This window comes from Lingula anatina, chromosome 7 (genome assembly GCF_051362555.1).
Source record: "Lingula anatina isolate TDL-2025a chromosome 7, LinAna3.0, whole genome shotgun sequence".
NCBI lineage: Eukaryota > Metazoa > Brachiopoda > Lingulata > Lingulida > Lingulidae > Lingula > Lingula anatina.
In genome coordinates this window covers 2,650,824-2,673,201 of record NC_141773.1, presented here as the reverse complement: position 1 = coordinate 2,673,201, position 22,378 = coordinate 2,650,824, and the positions used below count along the sequence as shown (strand labels likewise).

Here is a 22,378-nt window from a genome sequence, read left to right as displayed (position 1 = left end):
GATTCGATTATCATATTTCACACATTTCTCTTGCACCACTTAGGAAATTAAAAGATGGATTTTCTATATAACCGTGTGTAATTGGTCTTATGATCGAATATGTTACACAAGTATCTTTTGGTGTACTTCAGACAGATGTTACTATGTGCCAGAATTTCCCGACTGATTATTCCTGCGCTAAACTCATAATTAGCTATTTTATCACAGGCACTTATCCAGGTAGCAATTGGAAAGGCGGGGGGGGGGGGGGGGGGGGGGGGGGGGGGGGGGGGGGGATTGGGGATTATCGGAGGATTTTGAATACCGTACACGGCGGCCTGTAGTGAAAGACGAGCGTCATGATATAATTGGGTGGCCACCTGGCGGACGCGCCTGGGAACACATTCCCCGAAGAAGACCAATGGATGACCGTTGAATCTACTTTTGAATTTAAATTAAAATATTTAATATCTTTAAAGTATGTCATTGTTTTGAGTTTTCAAAATGTTCACATCTACAAAGAGAAATGCAAAACTGCAGGGTCAAACTTAAAGAGCTCTAGAAAGGACGTTTTGTTTTGATTTAATCAATGGCTTATTGCTGTAGATGTGACGCTGCCGTACCGCCTCCGTGCATATTAGCGCCAAGATATCATATCGAACAATATTGGTAATAATGTAAAACCATGGGATTACCTTCAAATTGTATATTTTTGGTTTTTACCAAGAAACATTTTGTCAGTAAAAGTCATTTCCACTTATACACATGGGACATAGCATTTGAAATATTGAGCACAAAATGCTTTGATGTTAAGGTTGTTTTATTTGAGCATAAGTTTGTATTATTCAACAAATCAATAGCATATAATTCTTAACATGGGTTTTAACAAATCATCCTATCAAAAATTCATTAAAATGAGTTAATAAAAGTTAAATATTGTTAATTCTAAAAAAAAACATTACACATGTTGTGTCATTGTTTGAAAGTTTTGTGTCTTGGCATTTCACTTTTTTACACATCAGCTTTGCTGTGCGGGGCAAGAAGGCCAGACCTATACGGCTTCTTTGATCGAGATCAATTGACTAGTTTGATGCTATTGTTTATGTAAGTTATCGTGTACGTCAATGTGACGTAGCATACTTGAACTTGCCGAGTAAAATATACCGGTACATCACCGTACATGGTCCTTAAACGTAATAACAAATTTATATACGGATATACTTTATCAGCTCCAAATAGCCCTACCTAGTAACTGGGATCATTTTTTACCTCAGCGTATGAAGTGGACATTTATTGTCGTAATTACCCCTATTACTTATCACATTTTATCTAAATCAAGGATTTATCAAATTTAAGGTAGCATTACGTCAGGAGCGCCATCACCCGTCCATGTCTCCAAATATACGCATGCATAATTCGTCTCCGTATTCCTATTTCTAGAATCGTGTTTTGTGTGGCATCGACACCTCTAGTTATACGGTAAATTTTATCACAATTAAATATACAAAAGTAGATTTTAAACACTGTCACGGCGTAAAATATATATGATTTAATGCGCTAAGCATCATCATAAAATTACTTAGCTGTCAGTAACCGAAATATCAGTCTCGTCGAAGTCAGGAGTATTGAGACGAAGTACGCCTGTTATCTTAACCAAGCTGAAACCCGCATAAGACGGTGCTTACCCTGTACATGTATATGCGATCACCTCTGTGGTGTTTCAGCAGTTTTGTCCCCAACACCTATCTGAGCAAGCCTGTTTTAAAAACTAAAACAAGAAGTTTAAAATGCGTTGGATTTCATCTATGTGGCTCTTAAAACAAGACTCGAGGACGCATCAGAGCCGATGTATATTTCATTTGGTGTTTTCCAGTGTTTTAAAAGATAAAATATTAATTTATAAGAATGAATGTTCAATTGGTACACCAAAGTGGGGTTGGTATTCTAAACTGAATAAGAACTCAAGGATAGATGCAGTAATATATCCTCGTGGCAGCCATAGATACAATAATTGCTGAAAGCCTGCAGAAGGTTCGTGGACGACTCCAGTTGATATACGGGAGAGGACTGGTAGTAAAAACCTCTGTCACATCACTAGCAGTGATATGAGCTCCGTTTTCAGTTTAAAATCCCTTCTAAAACAAACCGAAGGATCTGCAGTTAAGCGTGCACGCTGTCCTTGGACTTGGCTTTCACAACAGAACGGAACTGGTCACGTGACATGGAGTCCCATCTGGCGATCATACTTCCGGTGGAAGCTGCTAAGAAGTTCACGTCGGTGGCATAGAGATACAAGTCACTTTGCGTGAAAGGGATACTCAATTCATTTGGAAGTGAAGTAGTTGATAAAGCTAACTTTTTAACGTCGTCTTCCCTGATACCGTTCGGGGAGAGCTTTTCAGCTTCCGGTATGTTGCCATTTTGTTTTTCATCACTGATAACCTGTCCTGATTTTTCCTTCTTTTTCTCAAGTCTCGTTTTGATTTCCACCACGTAGTATAACAAGAGAGAAAGCACAAGCATGGTCATACAAATGTAGATCTTCGTTGCCACGCATAGAAGGTTTCCATAGGCGAAGGACACTGTAAACCCCACCCCTTGCCATAGGTGATAGTTTGCAAACGCTGGACGCTGGTTGTGTGAGAAATGTATCCCAAGCAGGGCTAGAAAAAAAAACAAAGTAGTATTTTATCATAAATTTCTAGTTTCTTAACAGTAATTCAAATAAATCACAATATTACAAAAGATACGGATGTATAACGCTTATAAACGTGTCTGTCTGCGAGCGAGACATACGTTAACGTAAAAACTTACACATTTAAAAATGCACAATACACAATATGGTTTTCAGTTTACATCAGTTTAAGTGTTTTCAGTGAAAACCAAATAGAAACAATGAGTGCCCAGCATTCCCATGACACGTTATGTATATGGATTCAGAGTATAAAGTGTGGACCCACAGACTTACAAGTGCGCTAAATGAGGATAAACTATTTATTATTTTTCAAGATAACTCGATATCCAGAGGACTTACAAAATTCAATAAAATATATTCAATAAAAATATGACAAAAAACATAATCTTAAAGAGACTAATCGTATTTTTACACCAAAATGATTAAGACATGTATCCTCATAAAAACGATTTGACTTTTAACCATCATGACGCACAAAACCATGAAAAACCTATTTTAATATACATGAAAATACATAAATTAATCTCACCAAGAGTTCGGCTTTGCCACATCCCATTCAAAACTCCCCAAATCCCTGGTATGAAGAAGAAGTAACCTAAATGCTCTTTAGACACCGGGTAGACCAACATCTGGATAAACAGGGCCATATTAATGATTCCTGCCGCAGTGTAGTTGATGGGGAATCCGATCCACTTATGGAGGTGACCAAAGACCCAGGGGGAGATGGCGCTGGTGACGCCGTAACACATCATGGTATAGCCGACCCATTCTATTCCCAGCTCACAAGCCACGAACGCCTGGAAAAGAGAAATTTCAGAATGAAAAGCAGGCTGACGCGTCGTCAGGATAATGCCCTCTCGAAAAATAAAAGTCGCCGTTTGTTTTCCTAACGGTTCTGTGTACGGGCAACACGCCGACGGAATCTGTAGGGAAGAAATCTTGAAAAGTTAAAAAATAATTAATACTTATGATCCACTTCACTATCGAACAATGCATCAGAAAAGTCCCGGTCTTAAGATAGAAACACAGGACAAAATGTATGAACCAATCTATCATGCAGGGGACATGAGGACACGGCTCATACACTTTCAGCTTTAAATGATTTGTTTCGGATCTTTTAAAATTAAAATTATAAGTGTTTCTATATCTAAGACCACTGGTGGATTCAGTGGGGGAGGGGGAATAAGGTCTGCTAAGCATTAATAAAGCGGTTAATACAGTTTTTGTACATTAACGGAGGAAAAGGGGGAAAGTGGGTAATTCGCAGACCCTCAGTTTCTCACCATTGGTACAGACATAGGCACCTGTAAGGACGCACCCCTCTCTCTCTCTCTATTCAACGTAACTGACAGCACTATATGTTTATGTATACATACATTCATTAAACACTATGTACGTATACAAATTTACCTCTTACATGTACCAATGGTTATCGTATCTGTACCCCCTTTCACAATCGAGCTACTGACCCATATCCGATTAAGTAGTGTGAAGTTGACCAGTGCTGTATATAATGAAGATTATGCATGGCTGATCGGCCTTCTCATGCACTCTCATCACTGTCACCTTTGATACTTATATTTATTACAGGTTAATGTTATTTTCGTTGCATTTGCAATATGATACTTATTTATTGTGGCATCGCCGAGTGAACCACCCATACTGTGTCACCATCTGTCAACGCCATAACGTATACTTTTGGCAATAATCAAGGTTTTGGTAATTCACAGGTTAAATATTATGCCATATGTGCGACGCCTCGTGAGATTAAAGTTTCACTTTTGATTTGGAGATAGACAAACAATAATAATAATACATTTGCTAAATCAGCGACCTAGACATTTTTACGTAAATGGTAATGGCATGTGTGCTTCGAGCATGTCTTTCAACCTGGTTGACCGGTTTTCAAAAAGTAGGTGTAAGTACAAGATCGAGAAAACTAGTCTTAAATACACCAGATATATGCTTTAATATGCAATCGCAGCCCTCACAATACTACTTTTAAAATTGCCAGAAACTGCAGTGTCAACTTCGGTGACAATGGAGGCTTATTTATCCGTACATACTTAGATAGAATCACTTGCTTCTACGCATGTATAGTTGTTCTCCTCAAATCAAATAAGTACCAATTTCCTGAAATGTAACAAACTCACCTTTGTAAAAACACTGTATATAAAAGCTTGATGGAACCCATTAAATGAAAGCAAGGGGATGAGTAAAAGCATCTTTGTTTCCTTCAGGAATAATGAAACTGTACTGAGCAATAGCGCTTTGGGCCCTCTTATATTTGGAGCAGCGTGTTTTTTGTGATCTATAGGCTTCAGGAGACAAATCGGTAAAGTGCAACCTATCAGTACTAGCGTGAGGTACGCGCCAATTAGAATATACACCAAGTGATCTGGCGGTCTGGCAGAATTTGTCTGAACGTGTTTGTGCTTTGTTTCTGTGACAAGTGGACAGCTGTCTCTGCTACAGAAAGCAGTCACGTTACTCATACTAACGTTTCCGAGGTCGGAATCATCATGCTCAGTCTGCTTAAAAACCAACCAGGATAGCGCATTGCCCCAAATATGAGACGTCTTAAAAATCAGCCAAAATATCCCAGTGAAGCGGCTTATGCTTATAGGAATCTTTTGATTGGTAGCCTTGGAGTAGTCGAGTGCGTAGATGGTAAGAAAGATCCCCTGGGCGGTCCATAAAGGTCCCCACATAAGTCCAAGCAGTAAGGCGCCCGGTAGCAGTGTATACGGTGCAACGTAAAAATTCGATGCTTGCCAAAGTGCGTGGGACACAAAGCCCAAGACAACCACAAACTTTGGCCCCAGTTTCGCCACCACCGCGGGAGCGAAGAAGGAAGATACGATAATCCCAGTGTAGACTAAGCAGAGGGCGACAACTCCAAGGCCGCCTCTGGCATTCAATGTGCTCTGTAAATTTTGTATGCCATTGTGGGCAATATAAACTATCAAATACATCGATGCCAGCGCAAAAAGCTTCAGGTAAGAGCTCCTGGCAGTCGCCATTTTCTGTTGTCCACCTCGAACAGAGAGAAACACTTTAGAAAACTATTTAAAAAATCGTTTTCTACATGACTGCGATCACGTCTTTACAGACAACTTACACTGAAGAGGACCACAAACCCAAATGCTCAGAGATTATGTATTATGTATTGAGATTAGGTTATTAACCACCGAATCGGAACTGTGTCACTACGAACGGCAAATACTTGTACAAAGGTCATGTTTTACAATATCTGTTAACATTAGGGTCATTGTGACACTGGTTGCATAAATGTCCCAAGAAGGTCATCTTAATTGTCACTTATATGGAACCATCAGGGATATCTGTCTATTTAAAAGACAAAAATCTTAATAACAACATCACTATATTAGCCAACCATGAGGTAGGGCGTGATAATCACGCATTAGGTGCGTGTACAATTACGGAAATAATTGGGTTATCGAAACGAATCTACACAAGAAGAAAGACCCATTGGGTTCTAGGTTGTGTGCAATGAACCACCGATGCAATCTGTAATTCACAGATTAAAAACACAATGTCAGAACATACGCGTGTAGTACAAAGGAAACACTGTCGAACTCCCCTCCCGAACTCCTATTAAAAATACAATCACTTCATTCAAACAGACAGACAGACAGACCACACTTAGTCCACACTTACTGGACCCTAAATAGACCATTTGCTTAAATCAAGATGGTTTTAATACTTTGAGACGTAGCACTATGGAAAATGACAATAAACGTTCCCTGTGTTCTTTACATTTGAAATGGACAAAATATTCCGATGTAGCATCACAGCAAGTTTCATCTTCTCTATAAACCTTTGATCGGCACGTTATTGCGTCAAGATCAACCAAAGATAGAAGGAGATCCCGGCGCAATACGTAAAAGTATAATTAAAGATGTGTATAATTGAAAGCGGCTACCAGAAACGTAGCGCAGAATCCTTTTCATGGTTAGTAACGGATAATATCGGGTCAATAATGAGGGATGTCGACGTAACGTTAATCCGTAATGTGTGCACTGCGTGGAATTTCAAAATTGTTCAGATACAGACACCATTTGTCGCGTTGGGCGTATGTGCCGTCTCATGCGTCCATAACACACATGGCATCATGGCCAAAGCAAGTTGAGGTAGACTTACAACGAATGAAATTTCTTCAAGTTTAATTTAAAAAAAAATTATGAATACAGTTATTATAAACGACTTTTAAAGAGTGTGATTAAGCAACGTTTTTAATTTCTACATAATTTATTTTAATTGAATTTTCCTCGGGTAATTGATTTTTCATTTCTTTTACTTGCCTTAAAATTATTTTTTTCGTTGCATTGTAAAGTCCTCTGAACATATTTGTATTGTTGAATCCAAATAAATTCATCAATATCATTATTATTATTATTATTATTATTATTATGTTAATTTAAATAAACTGATACAGGAGTGGGACACCTCTAACCCCTTCCGGACAACCATCTGGTCAACCTTTCATCATCTAAACATGGACTAAGAAACTTGCGTTTCTGTTGTCTTTAGCTATTAATAAGCTGCACATAGCTATGTGCTCGGTGGCGTGTGAACTTTTATCAGAAGTTGTGCGACCACAAACAGAAATGTTGGTCATCAGTGAAAAGTTTGTTTATAGGGCAGGAACAGATAATAATAATATTGACACTTGTGTGTGAGGAACGCCATCTATCGACACTATCAACAAGACGAGTCCTACTAGTGATATACTGATAGTGACAGTAGTATTACTACTACATGTAACAGGCACACCAGTTCCCTGTTTATGACATTTTTAGGTGAGTAAGCGCTATTTGAGCCACGGATATAGTATCTAAGGTTATGCTGTTATAATCATCATATAGGGGCCTATCCATGGTACATAGCCCCTAATGTGCAGTGCCATCTACACATATAATAAATGATTAAATTTAACACAACCAGTGCTATCACATATCGATTTTTGTCAAAATAACCACAAACCAAGGATATTGTACAAATTGAGTTGTTCAGACCAGCTAGTCCCACTTGTATACCAATAACTTATAATCACCCAGTACGACGAAATATAAGTCCTTATCAGATTTGGACCTCCGTACTGCAAATATTGTGGATGGCCTCTTGTGAGTGCAAACATTGTTGTATGTTGACTAACTTATCAACGTATGTATAAACTTACAGCAGACTCATAATTGACTCAGATGACACCATACACATACCAGCTAACAGCATACCGCGTTATACTGTCCACATAGATTCTTTCATGATACGAAGGACTCAATAACTCACTACGTGACAAAACTTTAACCTAACTTGTTCACTGAACAAAATGTTCGGATACAGTTTTACAAATACGAAGTAACGTGTATTTATGTATGTCATGTCAAACTTTCAGTGACGGATATGTGTGAAAAATAAAGCACCTAGCCGACTACTGGTGCATTACACTGAATGTTCTTATCGAGAAACCATTGAGATATGGGACGAGTATCTTACCTCTTGAATTTAAAGTGTGCAGCTATTTGAAATCAAGGCTATGTGCATAGCCATGGATAAAGTTGGGATAGGAATTTCTTATACAACAATGATAAGTGACACAATAAGAATTTATGTTTTTGTTCATTTATGTTATGAGAAATTTTCGGGATAAATCCATGGTGAAATAAATATATAATATTCATTGAAAATTGCATAATACCAAAACCAATGTCACAGACCCGACTTATCTGACATCGAGAAATATACCCCTATCAAACCATTTTAGATGTTGATCAGATAAGCTTACCTTCGTGTAATCACCATATGTGAATGACTGAATTAAACCATTCAGCACGAAGAGAGGTAATAAGAGCAAAAGTTTTGGGTTTCTCAGCGTCCTAACTGTCATCAACAGGGCGTCTTTGACCCCATCCAGTTTGTTTTCACTTGTGTGCGTTTTCTGCTGACTTAACGGCTTTAAAAATACGGCAGCTACGACGAATCCAAGAAGCACCAGACCAGAGTATATGCCTAACAGTATGTACATTTGCTGTTTTGAGGGTTGAATTGTTGAATAGTCAGAGACTTGAGTATCACTTCCATCATTGCTATACGGACAGTTATGAATCCCACACACTGAGAGAAACCCACTGCTGTTTGAAAGAGTGGTGTTATTACCCAGTATGTGTTGAGCATTTTGTAGTACACGCCAGGAGACAATATTGCCCCAAATCACTGTCGTTTTGTAACAAGCCCAAAAAATTCCATTCAACAGACTTATACTCCCATCAACTTCTCGGCCCGTTTTATCAGCATACTCTAGTCCTGATGACGTCACGTACATGCCCTGCGCTGTCCACAGCGGCCCAAATCCAAGGCCAAGGAAAATGGCGGCCGGAATCAGCGTAAATTCGACTGGGTAAAAGTGCACCCCTTGCCAGGTTCCATGCACGAGGAGGCCAGCCAGTATTGCCCCTTTTGGTGTCAGCTTCTCAACAATGGCAGGGGCAATGAACCCTGAAATAATGGAGAACGCATATACTATGCCGAGCAGCGTGAACCCTAGACCTCCGTTCAAAGTACTTTGCAGGGCCTGCAGTCCGTTGAACGACGTATATCCCAGAGTGTAGACAAATGCAAGCAAAAACACTTCAGCAATTATGCGAACACCCAGCAACTTCCTGCGAGTAAGGGGCACATCCGACTCATCTGTCTCTCCGGTATCCATGTTTCTACTCCTCTGGTTTCCTCATAGGCTTCGTTTTACATGGTCAGGTGGGAAAACTGGACCGTCTTAGCTGCAAAGTTTCATTGTACTAACAAGCTGGGAAGACATCATTCTGTTAATCTTACACGAGCGTGTAGATTTGAGGATTCTGGATAAAGTACACCCACTTGATCTGCCTATGTTTTCCTATCAGTGTGTTGGTTCGGATGCAAACCACGAAGAGATAAACACGGCCTTGTCTTCGCCTTGGCCCACGAAGGAGGTCATATACATATGATATAAAACAGTTTATCTTGCCAGTATGAATACAAATATAACCCCAGTTTGCGACAGACACTGCTTGTCAGTTATCATAAACTGTACCCTATAATTAACACATTGGCATAGCTAAATGAACATCTGCACAATCATATCAAATACCGTCCACTCATCAGTATATCATACCGGTTCAAGTTCAATCGAGTTGAACTATCTGCTCTCTTGGACTAAGGCATAGGTGCACTCATATTTTAGCTGTGTGAAATGCAATATGGGAAAATTGGTCTTTGTGAAAATTAGTCTTTAGGTGACCTGGCTATCCAATAGTTTACTACAGTATACGGTTATAGATATGCATGACTGGTCGAGTAACTTTCAATAGGCTTTCGGTGCTACATGCCTCCCTACCTGTTCGAAACTAAATCAGTAACAAACTCAAGATAGGCGGCATTCACAACCTTTTGATTTGCGGACTAAGATCCGCTTATCAAATATGACTAACCCAGTTGAGAGCTTTTCGCATAAAATTCTAACAGGCACTGAATAGATTCCCCGCCACAAACTTTCAAGTGGATCGGCCATATTTGATCAGCGGATCTGTTAGTCTGCGGATTATCTTTGGTTTTGAATGCGGCCATAGTAGCCATGTCATCAATAGTTCTTCTGACCTCCAAATGGCCATATATACCCAGGGATATTCTGCATACATCCCGAAATATTTCGAAATGTTTGAAAACGAGATTCTATGTGCAGTGCGGCCACTTTGTTAAATGTAATAGGGAACACTATAATGATAATATAAAATACATGATGCTTAAAAGACATACACAAGTGTTGGCTTGAGACTCGTGTTGCGTCATGCACAAAATATTATCAGGCATTAGTAATCTTGACCTATCAGAGAACAAACCGTTGCTTGCTGCGGTTTTTGCTTGCTGCTCGTTTGTCCTTCACAGGTGTCGATTTTGTCACATTGCCATTGGGCATTGCCTGCCTAAAAACAACTCAAAACAGAATTTTATTTTTGGATGAAAAATACACCTACATACAACTTTCGTATGAGTCACAAAGCATACCTTATTAAAATCCCCAACGAGGAATCCTTGCATCAATCCACTGTATGTAAAAATAGGAAATAACAGCAAAACGTTCACATTCTTCCACATGCTCACTGTAGCCAACATCAGTGTCACACTTGTGTTCTTCCCGGCTGGAACTGAGCACCCACCAATCGCGGACAATGGTTTGAGGAATACGACAGTTGCGATCATGCAAAACAAGGCACAGCCAGCGTAAACGCCGACCAGTGTGTACGTGGCTGATTTAGACGGTAAGGAAAAGCCAACTTCTTCGCATGAATCAGTATCAGTTGGGCAAGCACGTGTGTCACATTGGATCGAAACATTCAGACAGCGCGTGTTGTTGTCCGAAATATTCATATTCATATTCACACTTGTCACATTTGTCACAACACTGCCCTGCTTTAAAATCAGCCAAGACAACAAGTTACCCCAAACAAAAGACAACTTATAGAAGGAGAAAAAAATCCCATTGAATTTGCTTATGGAAATATCACCACGGGTCATGATTCTGGTGGCATGTTGTTCAGCTAGAACTGTGCAGTACATGCACGCTACGGGTAAATGAGTCCCAAGTATCAACCCTACGAGCGCCGCTGCTGGAATTACAGTGTAAGGAATGGGGTAAAACAGCGATACTTGCAATAATAAAATACTTAAAAAGCCACAAAAGACGTATCCCTTTGGCGTCAGTTTTTCAATTACAAACGGTCCCGAAAATCCCGATATAATGTATCCCGCATATTGAACAGCAAGAGTTGTAAAACCAAGGCCATTTTTAGCTAGAAGACCACTCAGAATAGCCAACATCCCGTTCACTGGTGTGTGACCTAGTGAGTACAATACAGACAGAAAGAAAAGATCCGTCCACACTTTTCTGGCCAACGTATCTCCTCGCTTTCTCATCATGTCGTCTGTTTTGAAGGGATTTTCAAGCTTTATGTCAAGAATCCATCTCTCTAATCCCCGCACTGCTTAACTGTGTGGATTTCAAAATGTATTCCAACAATAATGTTCAACTAGAATAATGGTAATGTAAGTTACAGCCTTAAATGGCCTATGCAAAATTTTCTCACTGCCAGGTCACATACTTCACCTTACTGACACCATGGCTGACCGTGTGGTGTTATCTCTTTATATAAGCAATATCTTTTAGTGGCATCCAGTGGCATCAGCGAAGATTACTGAGTATACTGCAACCTCTTTCAGTCATGTGGTCGTGTTACAGTTATATGACACGTCAAACGAGCACAATTTAAAATGCTGCCTTAAAAGAAGTCAGTGTAGATAGATATCTTAATGGAAAAAAGTTGCAGACAGGAATATGTTTTTCATTATAAGTCTTTATGTGATATTTTCGTCTCAGTTTGTCTTACTCGACATGTCAAGGTGAAGACTGCGTCGCTGTGACAGGATTTTCCACCTGGAACATATTTGCCATGAAGATCAATTCGCCCGGGCGTCCAACTCCTGCACAGACGCTGCCATTTAATTTGATGATTAAACTATACAAAGGTTATCACCTGGTGTAAGTAAACAAGAATAGTGTACAGCGGGATGTTAAATCAGATCTATATTTCACAATAAAAACATTGTGAACAACTCATAGAAATATAATATTTTCTGGCAGTTATAGCTATTATTCTGATATCTGAGCTTGTCTTTAGACCACATGACCTCCATTGATGGCTATACTACGTCATATTCACTTAACAGATTATAAAAAAAAAAAAAAAAAAAAAAAAAAAAAAAAAAAAAAAAAAAAACAGGGACTAACTTTGAATGTAAAAATGGGTTCGCTAACCATTGGTAAGTATGGGAAAATTGATGTTTACTCTAGGAAAATTAATATTTTTGGCCAAAACAAAGAGTTATTATCCCTTTAAGATAAAGCAAATATTAGCCGCATGCACAACAGATTTGATCTGAGGACCTTCAAATCTGCGATCAAATATGTCCGACCACTAAAAGCTTGCTGCAAAATCCCTTAACAGACACTGAATGGGTTATGCTGCAAGCTCTCAAGTGGGAAGGATTAACTTTGACTGTGAACGCGCCCCAAGTCTCATCTGAGAGCTCTGTTATTGCCTATGTGACCTCTCTGCCAGTAAACCACTGGCCAACCCCATGTGAAATTGATGGCATGTGGATTTCTGGTTGATGGATTTCACATGGTTTCTTTTATTTACTGTGCGTGTGTGTGCGTGTGTGTGAAATAGCCTTACGCATAATGCGTGCAAACGTACGGTCGAGGCTGCCTTTAACAGTAATACGCAAGTGCCAACGAACCTACATGTAACTAAAATATAAAAGAGGATCATGTAAAAATAAACATGACCAAGTCAAATGGTTGATATTGTCAGTCTTTTGCACTCTTCCCTACCTTAGATACTTCGCCAAACAGAAAAGCTTGATGCAGGCCATTGTAACCCATTAATGGTATGAGGAGAGTAAGTTTATGGTTGCTTAGTAACTTGACTGTCGCTAGAAGAAGAATCTTCGTTTCGAGCACGACCTTCCTGCGCTTTGGCGGTTTAAACAACATAATGGCCAACAGAGTGGACAATACTACCATCCCAATGTTTGCACCTAGCAGTGTGTAAACCAGACGCTCTGCTGGTCTCTCTAGGCTAGTTTCGTTCTTCGATCGTATTGAGTCATCCAATGGACAGCTGTGAACGCTACATCTTAACTCCGGTTCGCCTGCAATAATGACATTCACAGTACTATTGCTGACTGCAGCGTCCACTCCGAGAGTAAAATTCACGACACCATTTTCAGGCGCGTTGCCCTCGCGTTGCATAAACACGAGCAGCGTGACCAAATTGCCCCACACATGTGCCGTTTTGAATATAAGGTAAAATATCCCATTGAAGAGACTTATGACAACATCTGGCGCTTTCTCCGTCGCAGAGGCGTGGTTCAAAGCAAGAGTTGTAACATACTCTCCCTGAACAGTCATCAAAGGACCCTGGGACAATCCCATCAAGAGAGCCCCGGGGATAACCGTAAAGAAACTAGGGTAGAAATTTGATGCTTGCCAAAGTGCTTGAATCAGGAATCCTGCAATCAACGTCTTCTTAAGTGTGAGTTTTTGGAGAACAAATGGGACAATGAATGCTGACACCAGTGTCGTAAAACTTGCTGCTGCCAACGCGAGGGTTCCCAGGCCGTCCTTCGCGTTGAGGCTTGTCTGGATCGTATTTAGGCAGCAATGCGGTGTAAAAATGAGCGTAAATAAGATCGCAAATACAAGAATATCCCTGTAACTTCTTTTAGAGGACGTTTCAAGCTCTCTGTCCTTGTTAGGCGTTGAACCATGCCGAATCTTCCTCACAGTAACAGGAGGAGCCATTTTCCTCCACGTTTCAACGTACAAGCACTTTGTATCCTGTTATACAAACCCGACCCGAGACAGTACAAGATTACCCAACGAAACGGAAATAGTGCAAATATAGCTTCTTACGTAACTGATTGGTGCCAAAGCCGACATTCAGCTACTAAACTTTAAGGGGCACAACTCGACAACTGTGATGTTTCTGAATTTGCAGCTGCCATTAGGAATTGTTCGAAAAAAAAAAGACTCAATCGCTGCATAAATTGTCTGCAGGTCGGAAAGCACAGCTATGCACAAGTAGTGCTGTGAGCTGCTTCAGGCCACCTTCGTATTACGTGGTAACTTGTCATGAAGAGTCAAGAGTCACCATTGTCTTAACTGAAATGTGCCACACACGAGGATTGCCCCTATATATTTTCAAGCGTTCTGATTAATGATTATCTACCAGTACGTATGACAGCACCTGTGAGAACACTGTGTAGGAAAAGCTACAGTGCAGTCAGCTGGCATCACATCATGTACGATAGAGTGACAATAAACTTATGCAACCTCACCAATAAGATAAGATGATCACTGGACAAGACTTAATAGCCTAAATGTCATCTCTCTCTCTCTCTCTCTCTCTCTCTCTCTCTCTCTCTCTCTGTGTGTGTGTGTGTGTGTGTGTGTGTGTGTGTGTGTGTGAGAGCGCACGCGGGTGTAAAATAAATAAATTGCCGTATGACCTTGTGGTCAGACTGTCCGCCTCCGGAGCGGGAGGACGTGGCTTTGACCCCGTCTGGGGACATATCAGATATTCATATATAGTGTTTGCTGTTTCCCCGCTTGGCACTCAGCACAATAGGGTTGAAGCAGGGTAGAGTTCCTGGTGTGACAATGAAGGATATTGTTCGTATGGTAGCTTTCAGCGCCTCTTATGGGCTTTATCCTACCCAGGAAAGGAGGGAGATTCCCTACACCCAGTGAGTCTGTATTATAGTGCCAAACTGACCACTGCAAACCGCACTGATACGCGTGTGGAGTGCAGTTTTGTAAGAAAGTGACTTTGCTTTTACTTCAAACAAAAACAAAGAAAGCAAATGTACAGTAATTCATCCTGTAAAAAAAGCATAATAAACTTAATAAAATCGTAAAAGAGAATAAAATAAAGATATGAATATAACCGATTAAACTGGGCGATATCTACACTGATTTTACACACACCCCTACCTTAGATACTTCGCCAAACAGAAAAGCTTGATGCAGACCATTGTAACCCATTAATGGAATGTGAAGAGTAAGTTTATGGTTGCTGAGTAACTTGACTGTCGCCAGCACAAGATCCTTCGTTTTAAGCAAACGTCCTATCTGCTTTGGCGGTTTAAACAAAATTAGGGCCAGAAGAGTGGACAATACTACCAGCCCAATGTTTGCACCTAGCAGTGTGTAAACCAGACGCTCATCTGGTCTCTGCACGATAGTTTTGTTATGGGATCTTATGGAGTCGTCCATTGGACAGCTGTGAACGCTACATTTCAAGTTTGGTTCGGCTGTAAGGCTGACATTTACAGTAATATTGTTAGCGTCCACTCCGAGGGTTAAATTCTTTATACCATTATCATCCGGGTTCTTCTCGCGTTGCATAAACACAAGCAGCGTGACCAAATTGCCCCATATATGTGCCGTTTTGAATATAAGGTAAAATATCCCATTGAAGAGACTTATGACAATATCTGGCGCTTTCTCTGTCACAGAGGCATGGCTCAAAGCTAGGGTTGTAACATATTCTCCCTGAACAGTCCACAAGGGACCCTGGGACAATCCCACTAAAAATGCGCCAGGGATAACCGTAAAGAAACTAGGGTAGAAATTTGACGCTTGCCAAAGCGCCTGGATCAGAAAGCCTGCAAGTAACGTCCTTTTTGGTGTGAGTTTTTGTAGTACGAATGGGGCAATGAATGCTGACGCCAGTGTTGCCAAACTCATCACAGCCATGGCAAGAGTTCCAAGGCCATCCTTTGCGTTGAGGCTTGTTTGGACCATAACGAGGCAGCTATGCGGAATGTATACGAGAGTGAATAAGACCGTAAACACAAGCACATCCCGATATGTCGTCTTGGTGGAACTGCTACTTTTGATGCCTTTAAAAGGTGCCATTATATCACCAGTTCTCCTTCTTCCAACAACGGATGGAGTCTTCTTCCTGTGCTCACAAATAATACGCATTTAATCTTCAATAACCTGATTTCTGAGGCAACAAGATAACCGGGCGAGAATGAAAAGCGCTGACTTATCTGACCGGCAAGACAATCAGCAGTAAACTTCTATAGTTGAAGTGCTGTAACTCGATAGCTTCATTTTGGTTAAATTGTTTAGTAGTAAGTGCTTGGAATAATTTCCTGACAGGAAAAAAGAAACAACTAAGTCCTCGTGGAACCTTCACGCCTGTTTTACGCCGTCATTGTATTCTATGTACCAGCTTCTCATGACGTCGCAAAACTTGGATTCCATTGTCTTAATGGAAATGTGTTACCCATGCGGTGGACTTTTTTTTTCAAATGTACTTTAAATCTATATTCGTGTGACATGCTCTTCTGTTCAGTTTTCACTCACAGAAAAAAAACATTTGTGAAGCTTTTTGCGAGAACTAGCAGTGCGGTTAACTAAGGTTAAACTCAAGTACGGTGGTCCTTATTATATATGTCATAAAATCTAACCAATAAGATAAAGGATGTACTTGACTTATCAAAAATAAATACGCGTACGTCTCTTTCAAGTTATATCTTAACACATTGCACAGAAAATGCCAGACGTTTTGTGTTCTTGTCTTCTTTGTGATGCTTTCGTGTTTTGTTGTAGTTTATTGTTCCCCTTTGTCGTGAATATATTTACGACATATTTATACTTCACGTACAGATAACATTTGTATCTGTGTTGTGCATTCTAAGTTGCAATAATTGTTTTCACGAAGAACATGTACAGCTATGGGCGAATTCCCAATGAAACTATCACTCTGCGAAAATCGATCCAGCTCTGCTGGGACTGTCTCTGGATGCAATCATATTAACTGGATGACACACCTCCTCGAGCAGTTAGGGGTGATTAACTTTCGTATGCGTTCGGTCGCACCCAAAACGAAGTGCACAGTACAGCACTCGGTAAACTAAGTTCAGAAAACATTTGTTCTTAATATCTTTAATAATTTGAACCTTGTATAAATATGTAAATCAAAAAGCAAACTTCACCAAAATCGAGGTGTGTTTAAAAAAAAAACATTCTAATCAACTCACCTTTGAAACATCACCCAACAAAAATGCCCCGTGCATTCCGCAAAAAGTCATTAGTGGGGCCAGCATTACCATATTGGCCGTCTTCAATAATGCCAAAGTGGACAATAGAAGGTCTTTCGGACCCACCAACTTCTGGTTGCCGTGTTTATAAAGGCTTTCATCTTTCAGGGCGAAGAACGTAAAAACAATCCCACTTAAGGCCAGGGAGAGATAGACGCCCATTAAAGCGTACCTCAGCTCATCTGACACATTTGTGTTGCTGTCCTGAATCGGCTCTTCCACAGATGCATTGCACGAGGAAGCTGGACAGTATCCAATGCCGCACGTGGGTACTGTTGTCAGGTTGGCAGCAGTGATGCCGTCAACCGAACTGTTGATACTTGGGTGCAAAGGATGTGCTCTGTTCTTGAGCACAACCCATGATAGGAGATTACCCCAGACAAAACTGGATTTGTACATTAGTCCAAATATGCCTTGGAATGAACTGACTGTCGCATCACTGCTTGCCAGTCCTCGTTGATCCGCCAAATCCATGGCATATGTTGTGGTCAGGTACCCCTGGGCCGTCCACACGGGGTTCACCGTGAACCCCTTCAACACAGTTATAGGTACGACGGTATAGGTAGACCGATAAAAGTTAGCAGCGTGAAATAACGCATGGGTCAAGAAACCGACCATTAGGATTCGCTTCAAACCTATCTTCTCTACCACAACCGGAGACACTAGAGCAGACAGAACCGCCACGCCATAATTCAGACTGAGCGCGAGAACACCAAAATCCTCTTCCTTGTTCAGGCTAGTCTGTATAGTCTCTGACCCGTGCCAGCCCGTGAACACGATCAGGAAGGCCGTGGACAAAGCCAATATGTTTTGCAGATCTTTACAGGTTGTACAAATCGACATTATGTATAAACTACAAGAAGACAAAAATATGGCTGTAAACTAACATACACTATCTTGACCTTAAACTGGTATTGAAGTGGTGCAAAAACACCAACGTGTGTCAGCACAGGTGGTCTTGACAAAGTTTCAATATGTACCGTCAGGGGTGCTTATGTACCTCTCTACGCCTGACCCGGTATACATTAAAGCCCTTTTTGTACCTCTTGTCAGGCCTTTTGAGGTCATGATTCCCTGCATGCCCCTCCAGCGATATGCCACTCTCTGCATCATGTGATTGTGTGGTATTTAAACTTTAGTCTGGTGAATGAACATCACTGTAAATGCAGTGCATGTCTCACATGCCCTCACTTGCTCGTGACGTACATGCATATAGCCAGAAACAAATTAAATGTGGAGATACCGTGCAGTTACATCACCCGTAGAGCGTTTGGTATCCATTTACATGAAACCCAGACGTGTCCCCGATAAAGGTCACGATACAAATGTCCACTTACCCCTTATCTTAAATCACCTAACAAACCACAAAACAGTACAAGCATTCACGGCTATATACTGAAAAGCACATCACTGATTCACGTGAGGTTAAAATTTAGAGCAAATGTTTTCTGAACTTGGTATCCAGCCTCCTTTACCGAGTGCAAGAAATTAAGCGAATGTCAAACAGGGGCTTTACTTTTTAAGATAGCGTGAATACAAATTGAGTTGGTTATTGAATACATAATAACATACATAGAGATGATGTCTGTTTAGGTGGAGATGACTTTACTGGTGACAATTCACCAAAATAACCTACAAGCTAAAGTGCGCTCGGTCGTGAAGTGAGAGCAGGGGGGGGGGGGGGGGGGTGAAGGTAATGAGGAGCAAGACTGAGTACCTAAATGCCTATGTAATGAAAATGGAGATGTGAAGATGGAAGGGGTGAAAGTAAAAAAAAGTAAGTAAATTCAAGTCCCTGGGTGGGATCCAATGTAAACGATGAAGGGGGAAGTAGCACAGAGGTTGACATAGAGAATTATATCGGGATGGAATAGCTGGGGAAAAGAGAACTGAACACAACTATATATAATTTACATTACGCCAGCAGCTTTTTTGTTTGTGTGTATGAAAATAATAAATAAATAAACATTAAACCCGCGACGAGACGAAATGCGTTATAGTGAAGAAATTCATATCTACACATCGGGCTTCACGAAGTTGTGCTTTTCAAACGTCTTAAAGTGAACAGTTTGCTACCACGTCCTCAAGTTAATTCACCTTGCTTCTTCGATTTGCTCATTTTTTTCAAAAGTTAAAATAAGATTGCTAATTGAGAAGTCTGGTTATATTAGGCAACAGATCAGTGATTGTAATTCCACTGACTGTACTTTCTGGTATTCCACAAACAAAATTTTCCAACAAAAGCACACACACACACACACAAACTCACACACAAACACACACACACACACACACACACACACACACACTTCTTGTTTTAGTTTTATCATATGAAGATACAAAGTACGACCACGCTGAGGTGTGAGGCACTGCATTTACTGATGCATGCATTATGGATAAAAGGACTTCGGCACTCAAGTGAGAGAGCAATGATTTCGGGACAGTCACGTTCTTTCTGCAGCCAGGGTTACGGTCCTGTGCAATATATAAATCTAAATTTTAAATTCATCACTTCCGGAGCTTACGCGCCAAATTAAATGTACCTCGAAAACATCTTTTCTCTTAAATACTGTTCTAACTATCTGCCCAGGCGTTCTGACCGCCGGGTCTTCCTGTACATTTCGAAGGACAATATTCACATCGAGCACTTTAATTTGAGGGGTTTTATCGTTTTATAGTCCGAATGGAAGCTTGTAAATAGCTGTGCAGAACATGTAGACATTAATTGACTTAAGGGACTTTTTCAAATGGATATAGTGAACATTTAAATCTGCACCAGTCTCTCATTTACTTACACGCAATTCGGGTGGATAACTAAAATGACATATACCCTGAGTGTCAGGGCACTGTAAAGCTAGCTTGCTAACTATTCATAGCTTTTCATGGGATAGCCTTTTGCTGATATGGGTTGCATATGAAATCAAGATCGAGCTGGCAATACTTAGAGTAATAGCATACGGTACCTGAGTAAAGACCGCACTCAAAAAAGCCATCTGTACGCCGTTAGAAACACAAAGAGATATCAGCAAACACATTGATGGGCACTTCATAAGTTTGACAGTGGCTAAAATTAGTTGCTTGGTGTCTTCAGCCGTCAACTTTTCCTTGCGTTCCGCTTTCTGTTCTTTCAGGGCAAATGCTGTGATGCCCGCCCCGATCACGACCAACCCCATGTAAGACCCAAGCAGGATGTAAACCAGGGTATCTTCCGGTCTGGGGGACTGTGTTCCTACGTGCACATGTCCCGAAACCCAGTTGTCTGGGCAGCTTTTGACTCCGCACAAAGAAGAAACTCCGGTTTCCTCTGACGAAGCATCCCCGGGTTTCTCAGAAAAATTGCTTAATGAGCTGTTTCTGTAGTCATAATAAGAGTGTTTTGATTGCTGCAACACAAGGGTTGACAGCAAATTTCCTGAAATCTGTGCTGATTTGAAACATGACCAGAAAATACCGTTGAAGTTGCTAATAACATCATCTTTATTTCGCTCGGTCAGGGCAGCGTTGTGAATTGCAGCAGACGTCACGATGTACCCCTGGGCCGTGAAAATAGGTGTCGCCAGCAGCCCAGAAAGGACAGACCCAGGGATCATGGTGTACAAGCGAGGATGGAAATTTGCAGCGTAAAAGAGTACATTACATCCAATAAACATTAGCAAAGTGTACTTAGATCCTAGCTTAGCTACGATAACGGGAGCATAGAAAGATGAAACTATCTGAGTGCCGTAAGTGACGCTCATGGCTGCAACGCCAAGTCCGCCCTTAAAGTTAAGACTACTCTGTAGATTCAACTGGCTGAACCATGCACTGAATACAATATTAAATATGGCAGTGATGATGGCGAGGTCAAAATAGGTTTGCCGTATCTTTCGACGTAAATCCAACTTCACAGTTACTTTAAAACGTTCCACATTGTTCCCTTCACTTGATAATTCATCGCGGCTTTTGGCCTCCTTTTCACAACGAAAAGATTCTTGGAATATCTCTAAATCAGTCTCCAGAACACCATTTCCCACTTCTTTTACTGACATATTACCTGTTGACTGTAGTCGAAACACGACTAGTCTTTTAACATCAAAGTATGGGTTACAAAATCGCAGAATTCAAATGATAGATACCTAGTTCTAATGCATAAGGCAAGTCACGTCTTCTTCCTTACCTACTCTGTCAGCCATCGAAGGTTGACCTCAGATCTACCACAAAATAAATTAACCATGTTAGGCACGTCCCATAACATAATGTACTCTCTCCATCGGGACTGGTCTTAAACTACCTTACACCACAAAATTTCTATCCCTAAGCAATTATAACACTTGACAAACATGTAACCACAGTGGTAGGGACGCTGCTTGCTGTAATATACGATATGAAACAAAATTGTTGTCTGGAATTTATGGCAAACGCGCCTTCATACATTCTAAAGCACGTTCACCTACTTTGTTTTATTTATAAGAACCATGCATGCACACGTTTGAAACAAAGTGTTCTTATTCCACAGCAATCCTCGAGACATGAATTTTCTCATCACTCTGTCCCTGGGATTGCAAGTTTATGAATGATTCACGACTTTTCAGTGTCAGTACGATGAAATACCTTTCATTCTGGCTGCTTTAACGAGACAACTTAAACAGTAGCGCCCGTTGAAAATTTACTGTCGTAATTCAAGTACACAATTCAATTAAATTCAACGTACATTCAATCACAACTTATCCCTTTAAATTTCCGCATAAATTTCATTTATATTAAACACTCGAACTTTGGTTTAAAAAAACACACACACACACACACACACACACAGCAATTATATGACTATGAATATTTCAGGTAAAGCTATATCTATTCTTTTTTTTCCGCATATTTAATGCATGAAAACATGACGTCGTCTTCTTACCGCATTGATTTTTATCATTTGTACACATAATAATATTCCGCATATTATTCTGGTAACAAGTTCCATATGCGGGATCACGTATA

At 40.5% G+C, this 22,378-nt stretch overlaps 1 protein-coding gene across 5 annotated transcripts in view; it reads right to left on the bottom strand.

Moving 5' to 3' along the window:
• Positions 1-781: 781 nt before the first annotated feature.
• The window catches only part of LOC106153218 (N-acetylglucosamine transporter UNC93A), a 38,673-nt gene continuing 17,076 nt past the window's right edge, over positions 782-22,378 (bottom strand). For 3 of the 5 annotated variants that reach the window (XM_013527064.3, XM_013527065.2, XM_013527063.2), the window contains exons 2-3: positions 3,204-3,471; positions 782-2,642 (exon numbers count right to left, since the gene is read on the bottom strand). In XM_013527064.3, coding sequence (XP_013382518.3) covers positions 2,140-2,642; positions 3,204-3,471 — 771 coding nt within the window. In that variant the 3' untranslated portion in view covers positions 782-2,139. Of the gene's footprint in view, positions 2,643-3,203; positions 3,472-8,483; positions 9,921-17,347; positions 18,333-22,378 lie in introns of those variants that run through there. The other 2 variants (XM_087016934.1, XM_013527066.2) reach the window with 2 other exon arrangements.